At 38.6% G+C, this 15,074-nt stretch overlaps 1 protein-coding gene across 2 annotated transcripts in view; it reads right to left on the bottom strand.

The window, feature by feature from the left end:
• Positions 1 to 4,156: 4,156 nt before the first annotated feature.
• Vwde (von Willebrand factor D and EGF domains) overlaps positions 4,157 to 15,074 on the bottom strand; it is a 72,982-nt gene continuing 62,064 nt past the window's right edge. Inside the window, exons 28-30 of one of the 2 annotated variants that reach the window (XM_013121139.3) lie at positions 14,454 to 14,549; positions 10,700 to 10,803; positions 4,157 to 8,704 (exon numbers count right to left, since the gene is read on the bottom strand). In XM_013121139.3, the coding sequence (XP_012976593.2) occupies positions 8,690 to 8,704; positions 10,700 to 10,803; positions 14,454 to 14,549 (215 nt within the window). In that variant the 3' untranslated portion in view covers positions 4,157 to 8,689. The remainder of the gene's footprint in view (positions 8,705 to 10,699; positions 10,804 to 14,453; positions 14,550 to 15,074) is intronic. The other variant, XM_040728664.1, reaches the window with a different exon arrangement.

The following is a 15,074-nucleotide window of genomic DNA, read 5'->3' as shown; positions in this document are numbered from 1 at the left end:
GGTCCATGGAATATGAGTTAACCCAGGAATCCACTTTTAATAGTCATCAGACTGTTATCCAGGAGAGGACCTCAGCTTGAACAATATAAGGCTAAGACAGTGAAGGATTAGCAAGAGTTTGTGCTGAATTCCCAATATAAAAAAGCAATCTAGATAGTTACAGCAGCTTTTGACCACACTAGGCAAGAGTTATCACTGATGCTTTGGTCAACATAATTCAATGTGATATTGTAACTCTTCACATATTTTATCTAAATCTATTATCACTTAATTTGAAGAACAATGCCTGAAGGTTTGGCTTGGTGGTCAAGGCCTTTCCTAGCAGGTGTTAGGCCCTGCATTGATCTCTAGCCCTGATTTAAAATTAAGAAATTATTATAATTATTGCTATATTATAGATGGCTATAACTTTGCTAATTCTTAAACTCGTAGTGTCTCATATCAAAGACTCCCCAGACAATGACAAGTCCAGTTAGCCATGAAAGTTGCACTTGCTTTTGATGAAAATGAAGTGACAAAACTAGGTATAGTGATGCATGTCTTTAATATCAGCACACGGGAGGCTGAGGCAGGAGGGTCACCTTGAGTTCAAGGCCAGCTTGTGGGCTACACTGCAAAAACCCTGTCTCAAAACAGGCAAACAAACCAGAGAGGAGGCAAGAAACACACTCAAGTGAATACTTTCCTTTACAGAGGTTCTTTTCATCATGATCACATACAACAGATTGTATTCTTTTTCAGTGGCACCAGAAAATATACTCTCAACTCCCTGGAACACTATCTCTTCTAATTGATCAACATTTCCAAATTGACAGAATAAAGGGGAAAATATATTCTGTCCAACTGAACTCTACTCAAGATTATGTAAAACACTGTTGAATTCAGTACATCGCTCCATCTCTACTTTGCACAATTGGGAATTGTGAACTGCCAAGGCAAGTGCCTACAATTATCAGCTAGTCACTACCTTTTAATGGAGATGCCTCGGCTTGTAAATAGTTTTCTTACTGAAAAACGTCAGGTTTGCATTAAATGCTCTTATCACAGTGGTTGCCTTGTACCTAGGACACATAATCTGAGAACTGAGGCTCTGGCACCATCTGCAGGTCAAGTCTGCTAATTCACCTAGCCATAAAAGTAGATAAGGTTACAGTAGGGATTTAAATGGCATGAAAAATGACAGACAAGTTTGTCTTACAAACACACACACACACACACACACACACACACACACAAACACACACTGGAACAACACCTAGCTTTATCCTCTTGAAATATCTTCAGTGGATGTTTAAAGATTACTATGCAGAAGGAACTTGAGTGTAAGGCCCCCTTAAGCCGTGGGACACTTCCCACAAAAATAACACAGCACAACATTAAAAAAAAGCTGTGGAATCTATCAAGCCATGTGCTTAAGTCTACCTCAGTCTTGCAGCAAGACTCTTCCTAATCATCAGAGAGATGCAGCAACTGTCACCCATGATGCTTTAAAAGGCCATGGGGACTGGAGGAAACAAACTTAAGGTATAGTCTTTTAGCATAACACCGTTGCATTCATCTTTATATCAACATAGCTATAAAACATAATTTTGTTGCTGGGGGATTAAAGCCACAGCTTCCTGCATGCTAAGTATGTACACTCCCTTTGAACCTCATGTAGGTTAATTTTTAACATTTTTAATGGAGAAAGCATGTGGCAACAGATGTGCCTAAGGCCCACTAAAAGTCACACAGGTCTCAAAGTTCAATTACTAAATGCTGAGAAACTACACAGGAAATCTCATGGTTCCATCAACTGAGCACTCCATTCCAGAGAACAGCACAGGGCACATTCAGTTCTCCAGGTTTCCTCCTTACGTGTCAGCTCTTGTTAGCCTTTTTGTCATCTAGTTACTACGAATTGTTGTGTGATAATCTTTTTGTACATTTTAAAGATGTGTCTCTCCATAAGGTGCCTTCTGATTGGTTTAGGCAAGGTTTCCAGGGATAGAGAGAGGAACTCTGGGAAGAAGAGAGGAGGAGAGACGCCAGCGAGATACAGAATAAATTGGATATACAGAGTGGGTGAGAGGGAAAAGCCACATGGCAGAATGTAGATTAATAGAAACAGGTTTATTTAAGTTGTAAGAGCTAGTTGGGGACAAGCCTAAGCTAAAAGGCAGGCTTTCACAATTAATAATAAGTCTCTGTGTCATTATTTGGGAGCTGGTGGTCGACAAGAAAGACTAGCTACGTTTGGTGCCCAATGTGCAGCACATAAATTCACATAGGGCCTGAAAAAGGTGAAGAAGATTCCAAACACAGTGTCAGATGTGTGGCTTCCTGGTGACCACCCACCGTCTCTAGGGTAGGCCCTGTACTTGTGATGTACAGATGTGGGGCTCCTTTAAGAGGCCCTGCTGTGCAAGTCAAGGACTTGAGCAGCTGATGTGCTACTCAAGTACAAAGGCCTGCCTGGTGCTGACACAACTACCCAGAGCTGGTACCTGGGATGGTCAGGAGCTGCTGGGACAGTTAGGCATGGCCTCTGCTGCTGCCAGCAGACAGGAAAAGGGTGGAGAGAGCTGCCAGCCACGTGCTAAGCTAACTCCTCTGAGGAGGGTCTATCCAGTTAAGGTTTGGCTTACACCATCAGAGAAGGTTGCAGATGTGCATCAAGTTAGGTCCAGGAAAGCTCTGAACAGGTACGATGTGTTTGAAAATTGATTAGGTGCTAAAGAAAGAAAAAGAAATGGGTACAAACAGTCATAAAATAGTTTTTAAAAAATAAAGCCTTTAAACAAAGAAAAAAATAGTGTAAGAAAAATAAGCCATTTAAGAATGGAAAATACTTAGGGTGTCTGGATCCTGTATGGTGCTTTGTTGACTTTAAAATTTTTAAATGCTAATAAAAACAACAACAGTTGCCTAGAGACACTGAATTGTAGAAAAATTACTAAATTAAACCCTCCTATATATTTGAAAGATGTCTTAACTTTAGTATGAGAATGAGAAAATATGTTGTATTGGGAGAGAAATTATGCATTTGTTTCACAGGGAGGGGGAGCTATAGATTTTTCAAAATTATAAAGATCAGATTTGATCAGGGAGATCTCCTGAAAATCTTGGCTACAGACATAAAGGAAAAAAAGCAAGAAAACTACAAGACAGGTGATGTATAAGCTTATCCCTCTGAGATGATGTGACAGGATAAATCTTGTTGCCTACAGTGTTGTTATGCATTAATATTACATGCTATTCTTTCATGTGGCATGGTTGAAGATTTATACTACAGTTTGTTTATGCAGTCCAAATTAACTTATAAAGTTTGCAGATGTCTTTTACCTGCCCTAACATAGAACAACAACAAAAAAATCATTAACTTACTTGTGCACACCTCACATTCCATACTTGTGTTAATGCACGTATGTATGTTACCTTTAAAAGTCTGTGTGTTTTCAGAAAAAAAAGAACCATACACCAATGAAGACAAGCAGCCTACGTGATCTGGCCTCTCGCAATGCCTCTGTTATAGTTTCCTCAAGAGACTACACCCAGAACAGCTTCAAAACTGCATTTTTCTAACACACCAAGACTGAACAACAGTTAGCTCTCCCAGGACTTGATCATTATCCCAGTTTTCTCAGGGTCCCCCAAAGATTCTATCACTAGATGATACTACAGCCACATTCCCAAAAGATGGGTTTGGTGTTTTTCCATCATTTGATGAATTATGGGTGTTTATCCTTATTTAGGAGGATTGGTTGCAAGTTGTTATTGGTCATGGTCAGAAGGAAACAAAGCAAAGGAGATTAGATTCAAGGATCTCTTCCTAAAAACAAAAAAGGGGGGGTATAGGAATGATGTGTACTGCTGTTGGGAGGACCAGCCTTCAGTAGCTCAGGGATTGAGGGGAAGTCAGGAAGTCAAGAAACTAATCACTCAACTTGACTTTCCTGTTTGAGGGAGTAAAACTTAATTCTCTGGGGTCAGCGATAGAGGGTAAAATTAATTTTCTGAGGTAGGAAAGAAAGGGACACATACACACAGACAGACACACTCCTAACTACCTTTACATTCTCTCCATCATCTTCTCTCTCTGTTTTTATTTCTTGCCTTATCTCTATCCAGATGTATTCTTTCTGTCTTTCTTGATGTCTTCCTTCTAACTAACTTTTTTTCCCTTACAGCTTATATACCCCAGCAAAATCTCTCAGTCAGTATAAAACTACAATGTGGTTACATTTCATTTTTAATTGAATATTACAATGAACACAAGTAAAAACATTTTTTTCATATTTCCTTTACATGGCTAAACATTCTACATATTATAACAAATTATCCAAAGAAGCCACATACATTCTTATCCAAGCAACTTATTAAAGATTAACAGAGGGTAAGTAAGCAAGATATTTTTCTTAAGCCCATTCTTTTGCCTGTATGCTGCATTTTGTGGTTACAAAGAAAGGACCAATCATTTATTACTTATCTCAATAAGTAATCATATAAGAAATCTTAGAAAAATCACAAATCTAAACTTTTATATATGAAAAGGAATCAGTCACCTCTATTTTAAATCATCAAGGTGAATATCCATTTGTCAACATTTTTTTCATGTCAGGAAACTAAGGGCATAAATTGGTACAAAGAATTTATCATCACCTTTAGTCACAGACCCATCCTTTCAAGAAAGGCATGTCAGTCAGCAGTAGCCTAATTTTAAGTCATTATTTAAAGCTTTAACTGTGATACACACCAAAGCCTGTGAACATACCTCTCGACATTAAGATTAAAAGAAATTAAGCTAATTTGGCTTCTGGGACACAATTGTTTTTCTTAATTATTTGCCTAAGTCACAATGTATATGGCTTCTCAAGGGAAACTGGCTGTATGACATTTCCTTGTTCTAACTTTCTATCCTCTGCAACCCCTGCTTTATTGGGGTGGAGGCAACACCATATCTTACTTTTACCTATATTAATCTTCCCATGAAGCTAACCTCTATCATAATCCCTTACTGTATTTATTAAAGACCCCCAATCATCAAAATCCTATTTAAAGTGACACTATTGTTATATAAAAACATTGTTACAGTTAAACAGTATAGCTTAGAAGGAAATCATCTTCATAACAATCCACAGGGAAAAACACCCAGTAGAATGGGATATTCCCATGAGATAATCACACTACATTAAAGGCAGTGGGGAATTTCTCCCATGCCCATTCACACAATGCCAGATACCAGAGAAAAATGGCAGTAGCAAACATGTAAAGGCAAACAGTAGCAAGATGCATTCTTGGGTTGAAGACATCAGGGCTTTGCCTATCCAAGATTAATTCATCAGAGGTTTGCTTCCTGGTGGACTGACCTCCCAAAATTCAATTGCCACCTGCTGCTCCTCTGACATGACCACTGGCAGCCAGGATAAAAGGACAGATTATTATAACCTACATTTAAACTAAAAAGCAATTATTAATCTCAAATAGATTATATTGGTATGGATTTTGTATTTTGATGCAAATTTAAGGTTGCTTTATTATAGTGTATATATGTTTCTACTCTTATTTAAGGTAGTGTACCTATGCAGCTCATTTATAGCTGATGTATAGTTCTAGTCTTTAAAAGATATTATTACAAACTACTTAGGGTAATTAAGAAACACAGATTAGTAGTTATCTATAACAATCAAATTTGTGGTCATGTTAGGTATGTTTTCAAGGTCAAATAGAAATATTTTTTAGATAGGCAGATGGTCTTCAAACATTTCAGAGACCCACAAAATATAACGTTTAAGATGTCTTAATAACATAAGGCTTCTCATGACAGTGAGACATGTTTGCTCCTCAAGCACCAATTTACTTCAAAAAGGGATGATGGACATCAAGGAAACTTCATACGGAGTTTGCTTTCATTGTGGCAAAATTAGGTACTGGGCAAGAAACTGTCCTTGCCTTGACTACTGGCAGTATGCTGCCCAAATCTGATATGCAGGACACCAAAGAAAGTAACTGCAGAACTTTGCCAAGACAAGGTAGGACAGTACTTAAAAATATAAAAACATTCTGGTTTCACTGAAAATCCTGTCAGATATTCTAGGCCTGTAGGATGTCCTGATATTGCTGAAGAAGCTTGGATGACTGTTCAGGAAGTCATTTTTACAGTTTTAGAAGTCACTTGCTCTGCATTTCCCGTTTACTCAGGTAATATACCCTTCTCAAGCCTCTGATGGGGTTAAAAAATATAGTTTTACAGTTTCCTTGTTACCAAATTAAAAAAAGAAACTTACCTAAGAGATGTAAAGTTTATAAGGTTGAGAAACAAAAAAAACTTAAGTTGTTTATCTAAGAAAATGTTTTGAGGTCTAAAAGGATAATTTTAGAATGGTAGTACAAGCTATGATAGAAAGTGGTTTTTTTAGGTATAAAACTTTGGAGTCATCAAGATAGGATTATTAATAGAGTACTTTCCCCAATTTGCTAAATACAAATGGATTGAACATTGGGTATGTTATTCTTACTTGATGATTGTTCTTATTGGATATAGTTTTATTGTGTAGAGTTAAATCCTTTCCTTTTTGATTTAGACACAAGGGGGAAATGTGGGATAAACTTTTTGTACATTACAAAGATGTATCTTTGTCTAAATTGCCTTCGGATTGGTTTAAAAAGAAAGCTGAATGGCCAATAGCTAGGCAGGAGAGAATAGGCAGAATTTCTGGTGAAAGAGAGGAACTCTGTGAAGAAAACAGGAGAGACACCAGGAAGATGCAGAACAAGTCGGCTGTACAGAATGTGAGAGAGGTAAAAGCCATGTGTCAGAATTTAGATGAATAAGAATGGGATAATTTAAGTTATAAGAGCTAGTTGGGAAGAAGTCTAAGCTAAAGGCCAAACTTTCATAATTAATAATAAGTCTCTGTGTCATTCTTTGGGAGTTGTTGGCTAACAAGAAAGACTAGCCACAAGGAATTGTGTGTTTGAGTTGCTTTAAAGTTTGTGCTCACTTTTACTTACTTAACTCACACATTTCTGACTTGGTGCTTTTTAAATCATAAACGCTTTAACTTGGCAAACAAACCAAACCTAACAAATGTAGTAATCACTGAAAAACATAAAGCCAAATAGTGGCTTCTACCAGCTTGTTTAACTGATACAATATACCAGTAGTATTATGAATAACAAGACTAAAATCCATATCCTCGGCTTTGTTTTTTGTTTTTAGGCTGAGGATTGAACCAAGAGCTCCATGTATGATAGGTCAGTGTTCTCCACTGAGCTATACTCTAGCACTATGCCTGGCCTTTGTTCATTTGCTGCATGCTAGCCACTTAAAAACTTAAATAGCCACATTTTAACTTTAAATTTACCCAGCAGCCCTGAGAAATAAGTATGTCTATCATTATGTTGCAATAGATTCGAGAGTATAAGAAGCTAAAATTTTCTACATAAGTCCATATGCTTGGGTTGAAGCAGAGCTAGGATTTGGAGCTGAAGTGCAATCATGGTCTGCCTGTCACAGGCTTTAGTGAGGTGTGACTTCTTGTGGCTCTCTTATCTCAGCCCTATACCTGCACTGTGCTCTTAGTAATACCTCTCCAGGTAAGAAAAAGTATTCTACATCTACCCCCACTTACACGTTCCAACTGCCAACATTCTTCCCAATAAGACCCCCCTCCCCTCAACTTTTCTTTTCTTTTTGTTTTGTTTTGTTTTGGATTGCCCAGTCTACTTAGCAGTACTCTGTGTGCTCAGGTCTGGAACCATCCACTGGAGTATGAGAACTCTACCAGCCACCATATTCTGGGAAAGAAATTATTCCCTAGCAGCTATCTACTGCCAATTGCTAATCAGAGATGGGGTGTGGAAACCATCTAGGCCATTCATGCTAGAATTTTTGCTGAGTTGATGCTATGTAGCTTGTGTGCAGTGACTGAAGTTGCTATCAGTTCATGACTGTGTTACTAATATCATGTCCGGAAGACAGCATTTCACATGCCTCCTCCCCATTCTACAGCTTCTGTGTTCTTTCCACCATCTTTTCCTTGGTGTTGCTTGATCCAAGCTATTATTCTCTCTGCTGGTATCTGTACCTAGGTGCTGGGATAATTGAAAGCCTCATGGCAGCATTGTAGTACATGCTTCAGACTAACCCAGTGTGTCTGAGAATTGTTGCCGGAGTTTGAGGATTATCAAGGACTGCATCAGCAATGGTAAAGCTCCTAAAGAGCACTAGGTCAGTGCTTTACGATGGAGTCTTCAGTATCAACCTCTCAGACCTTCAGCAGATGCCTTCTCAACCTCTAGCTCTCCTTATTCACGTGCAGTTCTTATAAAAGCCTTGACAGTCTCCAATGATTGCACTAAACAGGGTATATCTGGGAGACATCAAGTGTCATGGCACTCTGACCTCTGATACAGAGTCACAGCTGGAACAGAGAAAAACACAAGTTTGCAAATATGGTGTAGTCACAGAAAGCAACCTAATGTGTAAATATCAAACCACACTTCGAAGTCAAATTCAAATTACTGTAAGTTCTTATTTTGCTTTTCTTTAATACTGTTGACTTAGAACATTCCATATTTTATTAGTTTCTTTAGTCTTTATAATACGTTTAAGCAATGTTCAAATAAACTTCAAAAATTTTCTTCAACTATTTCCTGAATCAAGTTTCATTTCTAATGATAGAGGATTGTAAATAGTTCATGTTTCTCAATGATATTTCACCTGTAATAGAAATAGAAAGTCAAGTTCCAGTAAACAGTACAAATTGTTTGACCTTTATTTGCTATTTATTTTCTCTTCCTCTGACATGGCAAATAAAGCCCTTTCCATTTTATTTTCTTTTTTTCCTTCTTTTTAAATTTAAATTAAAAACATGCATGCTTCAAATGTCAATCCTAGCTCCCCCCCCATTATCCCTCCACCAGCCTCACCCCATCCCCCCACCCCCAGCCCAATCCCCACATCATTCCCCAGGGAGGGTGAGGCCCACCTTGGGGGAATCTCCAGAGTATGTCATTTCATCCAGGGCAGGGCCTAGGCCCTTCCCCATGTGTCCAGGCTGAGAGAGCATCCCTCCATTTGGAATGGGCTCCCAAAGTTCATTTATATGCCATGGTAAACACTGATCTACTACTCAAGGCCCCAGAGATTTCTGAGGCCTCCTCACTGACACTACGTTCATGGAGTCTGGATCAGTCCCCTGTTGGCCTCTCAGCCATCAGTTTGGTGTTCAAGAGCTCCCCCTTGTCCAGTCGGCTGTCTTCAAACAAAGCCCTTTCAATTCTGTTAGCTGCTACACTCAGCATTGTTTTCATAAGATAGACCTGAACATGAGCAGATGTGAGGGTAAACTGACATATATAGTGTGACCCGTTCTAAGAAAGTATTCCATTAAAATGCTCGATGGACACTAATAACTGACTTCTATATAGTTTGGCAAGGGCCACATATTTTACACATTTATCTCAAGTCTCATTCCGCATCCTTTTCTTTCTCCACTATTATTCTCTCCTCTCTTCCAGGTAACACACAACAGCAGACTTATACAGGACTTGTTCATATCTAACTGAAACAACTTTGCTTTCTGAATTTCACACCATGACTTTATCTTGTTCCTGCTATTTTTAGGACAGGACCTTTTCCTTGTTCCAGGAGAAAAGCATACAGTAATTGTCTTTTCACCTAACACAGACTGATCCAGTTTCAAGAATTTTTTATTATTTTAAGCATTATGATATTTCAACATATTTAGACCTTCATGAACTCTGGGCTATTTTGTTTGATTTTGACATAGTGTCTCAGTTCATTATGTAGCTAAAGATGAACTTGAACCTATGATCCTCCAACCCTCACATACTGAGTGTTTGCTCCTCCAGACTTTGAAATCTAAGTAACATATGATGGCTTTTATATCAAAACTCATAGAGTAAGACATTTTTGAAGGGTTTACTGAATGTGCACACATATGCAAACCTGTGTATCATCACTACACACCTCTAATATGTATAGATATCAGAACCAAAAAAACATTTTAATAGTCTGGAATTGGAGTAGTAAATGAACAGGTATAGTGCAAACTTTTATAGAAAAGCTTTGAAATAAATGTGTTCCAGTGGCTGCCTTATAGGTCAATGTGAGGTCAAGTCTCATGCAACAAAGGACTCGATTCATGCCTTGGTTCTTTGGTTTCTGAAATACAAGTTCCAGTGATTCTAGAATGCCTGATTCTAGTGACAAGCACATTTCTTTTCTTAGAAATGGACTTTTGTAAATAACAAAAGAGAACTTTTGTCAGGGAGAGTTATGAGAACAGACTGGACATGGCCATTAGAATATTATAGGGCTGGACTTTAGTCAGTGAGGTAGTGACTCCTTAATTTCAAGTGGTAGGATGTTGTGAGAGGTGAGGCTGTATTTTTGATACTCCATTTGATCAGAGCATATATTCATTGCATATTGTGTCATGTTGGTTGTGGAATAGCTGCCCTCTGTTGTGTCTTGGAACCCTGTATCCCATTGCACATTGGGATGTAAACGTTGCACTGCATTAGGTGAATATAAGACATTTGTGTGAGTGTAAAATGATACGTGTTTTGGTTTTAGAGGCAAATATTGAACCCATGTATGCTTTACTTTGTAAATAATATCAACAGTAGTCAGATACCAAGGAGAAGACACACAGATGTGTCTATATCTGTTATTTGCACTATCAGGTACCTGTATCTTCTTTTCACATCTGACGCCAGAGTATCCAATGCGGCAAGAACATACACCAGGTAATGCACATCTTCCTCCATGAAGACACTTCTGGGTACAGATGGCTGCAATAGGCAAATGTTGTTGTTGTTGTTTTAATTCACCATGTCTTGAAATAGAATCCAGCAATACATAGTGGAATACTGGCCTGAAGCTATTTTGTGATTGAAGCATTTACTGTGATTCTCAAAGCCATTGCTTCAATTCATACATGAACTGAAATACCACACAGAGATAAGTTGGTGGGGGTGCCAACTTATACAGTCATTTTGGAGATCAGTATGGAGATTCTTCAGGAAAATGGGAATCAGTCTGCCACTAGACCCAGCAATTCCATTCTTAGGCATATACCCAAAAAAGACACATTCATACAAGGATGCCTGTTCCATTATATTCATAGCAGCATTATTTGTAATAGCCAGAACCTGGAAGCATCCCAGATGCTCCTCAACTGAAGAGCAGACAGAGAAAATGTGGTACATTTATACAATGGAGTACTACTTAGCAGAAAAAAATGGAATACTGAAATTCACAGGCAAATGGATGGCACTGGAAGAAACCATCCTGAGTGAGGTAACCCAGTCACAAAAAGACAAACATGGTATGGACTCATTCATATATGGATTTTAGACATGGAGCAGGGGATTGCCAGCCTACAACCCCACCACCAGAGAGTCTGTGAAACAGGGAGGACTATAAGAGAGATATGCATGGTACCTCAAAGAAGGGGAATAGGATGGGATTTCCTGAGGGGATTGGGAACATGGGGTGAGAGAAGGGGAAAGAAAGCTTGGAGAAAGAGAGGAGGAGAAATAGAGAGGAGAAGAGGACATGGGGGAGCAGGAAGGTTGAGTCAAGGTTTGAGAAGAGACCTGGCACTAGGGAGATTTTCAGAGATCTACAAGGATGACACCAACTGGCAAACTAACCAATAGTAGAGAAGCTACTTTAAATGCCCTCCCCTGATAATGAGATTGATGACTACCTTATATGCTATCCTAGAACCTCCATCTAGTGGCTGTTGGAAGCAGAGGCAGACACCCACAGCTAAACACTGGACTGAACTGGAAACCAGCTGTAGAGAGGGAGGAGTGATGAGCAAATTAGTCACGACCTAACTGGTAAAACCCACAGAGGCAGCTGACCTGAACAAGGGGGAGCCCTTGGACCTCAGACTGGTGACTGAGGGGCCAGCATGGGACTGATGCAGACCCCCTGAATGTGGATGTCAGTGAGGAGGCCTCAGCAATCTATGGGGCCTTGGATAGTAGACCAGTATTTAGACCTGGCGTACAAACGGACTTTGGGAGCCCATTCCACAGGGAGGGAGGCTGTCTCAGCATGGACACATGGGGGAGGGCCTGGGCCCTGCCTGGGATGATATGACAGACATTGAAGATTCCCCATTGAGGGCCTCACTTCCCTGGGTAACATAGGGGTAATGGGGTAGGGTGTTGGGGGGATTGGTGGGGGGCCGGGGAGGAGGGGAGGGTGAGAGAGCTGAGTTTGACATGTCAAGCAAGCTTGTTTCTAATTTAAATAAAATAAAAAGTGGGAAAAATTCATCAAATCAGATACATAAAAATAAATAAAATAAATTATAATTGACTATAGGAAAGAAGTGCATGGAAACAAATGTGCAATTTAAATGTTCTGGTAGCTGCAATAGAGTAGAAAAGAAGTAGGTGATGTGAAGAATCTGTCAGAGACCCATCTATGGGCAGATCTAATCTATGGGCTCTCTTACTTTAGAGCCCCCATCCCCAACTCAAGGGTTACCCTATTAAAGTAAACTAAAATTGTATTAGTCATGTTTGAAGCTATCTGAAATACATGCTATTAAAGGATTCCAAAGAGACTGCTGGTACTGGCATTTTATGAAGTAATTTATATCCTACTTTAGATTCTATCTAGCTGGAAACTCACTTTCTTCTTCCCTCCTTTGCTTTCTGGAGACAGACTCTTGCTATGGACCCTCACTGGCTTTATACTTCCTTTGTAGCTTGAATTGGCTGAAACTCATTACTGTCCTTCCAGGAAAGTCTTTCAAGTGCTTGGAGTCCAGGTATGCAGCACCATGCCCTGCTCATTCAGTAACCTCTGAAACATATTTTCACTGTCCATTTGTGGATATCTCTTCCAAGATAATCCTAAAAATATCTATATGTATCTCAGTGTCTATTTGTGCATCATCATCTATAAAATGCTTATAATAAAATAATCACTTGTAAGTATGTAAAATGGCCCCCATAAGGGGAAAGGTCATTGCATTAAATATAAATACCACTCAATGACATTACAAAATTTAACATAATACTCAAAATGATATTTTAAGGAAGATATTATGTTTTTAAGTAACATTGAATAAAAATAAGCACACCATAAAATTATAGGTATATAGTAATTTTTTAAAGAAACCACATTGTTGTGTAAGTAATTTTGAAAGTTCATGTAATTCAAGAGTTGACAAACTATGTTTTGATCAGCTATGTTTGGGTAGGAATGTAGCAAGCAAGGGTTCTAGATATGGGCATTATCACCGTTTCTCAGAAGACAGCTGTAACATTTATGTTCAGTTAGCATTGTCAGTACATTAGGTAGTTTCTGGACAATTAGAAAGAAAGCATTTAGAGAAGATGGTTTGTGTTTTGATTCACATAAGTCCTCGAGTGTGAAGAAACCATACTCCCAGATCCAGTCTAGAGAATATCAGTCTACAACTGTGGGAGAAGCTTCCAAAATCATGGAGGATCATGAGGAACAAAGTGGACAGAAGAGGGCAATGGAATTTAACATAATTAGAAGACATTAGACACATATGTAAAAATGTCATAATGAAACCCATTATTGCTTTGTTTAACATATTATTTTAAAACTGTAAAAGGAAATAAGAGAAACAAACCATCAAATGACCTTCTCACTTCTTTCAAACGGGTATAAGATTGGCTAGCATTTATTTTTCCTTCTATATTTTTATTTATTTTATTTTGTACCTGTGACAGCTTTAAAAGTCAATCTGACACAATCTAAGGACCACCTAGGAAGGAAGTCCTGATGAAGTTTTGCTTAGCTCAGGGTGTCCTATGGGCATCTCTGTGAGTGATTATTTTGATTAGATCTTAACTAATGTGGGAACACCCTGCCTGACTGAAAGTGGATGGCACCATTCCCAAGTTTAGGGCCCTAGATTATAGAAGAACGAGGAAACTATCTAAGCACTGGAGTATTGATTGGTTTCTCTCTTCTCTTCACTGTGGATGTATGCGAATTTGAAGCTTTTGCCCCTGTGACCATCAGATAACAATGAAATGTGACTTGCAATTGTAAGTTAAAATAAATGATTTCTTTCATACGTTGCTTTTTGTCCAAATATTTTATCAGAGTGACACAAATGGAATTAGCATAGTGCATGGGGGGGACACACCTGTGCCATGGCACATATGTGGAAGTCAGATCACAACTTCTGGGGTTCTGTTCTCTTTAGACTTGGTGAAAAGCACCTTTACCCACTGAACCATTATTTTTTACTTTACTTTTATATTCCAATCCCAGTTCCCTCTTCCTTCCAACTGAGCCATTTTGTGGGCCCATCTTTTTATTTATAAAGGGATCAGCAACATAACATTTTGTTTCGACTATGGATTTCTTCATGAGCTACAGATAATTATTCCCATAAGTTCATACTCAGGCCATCAAGTAGAGAAAGGTTCCTTACGTTTCTCACACTGTACCCCTTCCCAGGTCAAGGGGCAATGACACATGCTGGGAGCTATGCATTCACCGCCATTTTTACATTTCTGAAGGCAGATTGCTGCAAACAAAAAGATAAACAAATTAAAATTTTAACCTGCTTGTCAAAGTTTAACATAAACCACAAAAAGCAATTTTTAAAAAGAGGAAAATTTATAAGTCAAGAATAAAAGTTCTTTCCTCAGCTGGAAACGAGGAAGCACACCTGAAATACCACCATTTTGGAGTCTAAGGCAGTAGGATCAGGAGTTCCAGTCTATCATCAGCTACACAGCAAGTTCAATGACAGCCTAGGTGATAAGAGATCCTGCCTCAAGTAAAATAAAATAAGAAGGGAAACATTTTATCAATTAACCATGTTCTTGAAAAAAGTCTCACCAACATATCTTTCTAAACAAAGGTTGATCAAGGAAACAATAGACATGTCAAACTAGATGAGGAAAGATCAGAGGCCTTAACTCTATATAATGAACTATAGTCGACTAAGGAATGCTGATAGTGGGAGAAAAGTCTTCCCAGAGAAGATCACACCAATTCGTTGTCAATACAAAATGACCATCCCTGAAAACACACATAAAAGAAACAT

The sequence above is a fragment of the Mesocricetus auratus genome, unplaced genomic scaffold (assembly GCF_017639785.1).
Source record: "Mesocricetus auratus isolate SY011 unplaced genomic scaffold, BCM_Maur_2.0 Super-Scaffold_100019, whole genome shotgun sequence".
Taxonomy (NCBI): Eukaryota; Metazoa; Chordata; class Mammalia; order Rodentia; family Cricetidae; genus Mesocricetus; species Mesocricetus auratus.
This window is presented reverse-complemented; position numbering and strand designations above follow the sequence as displayed.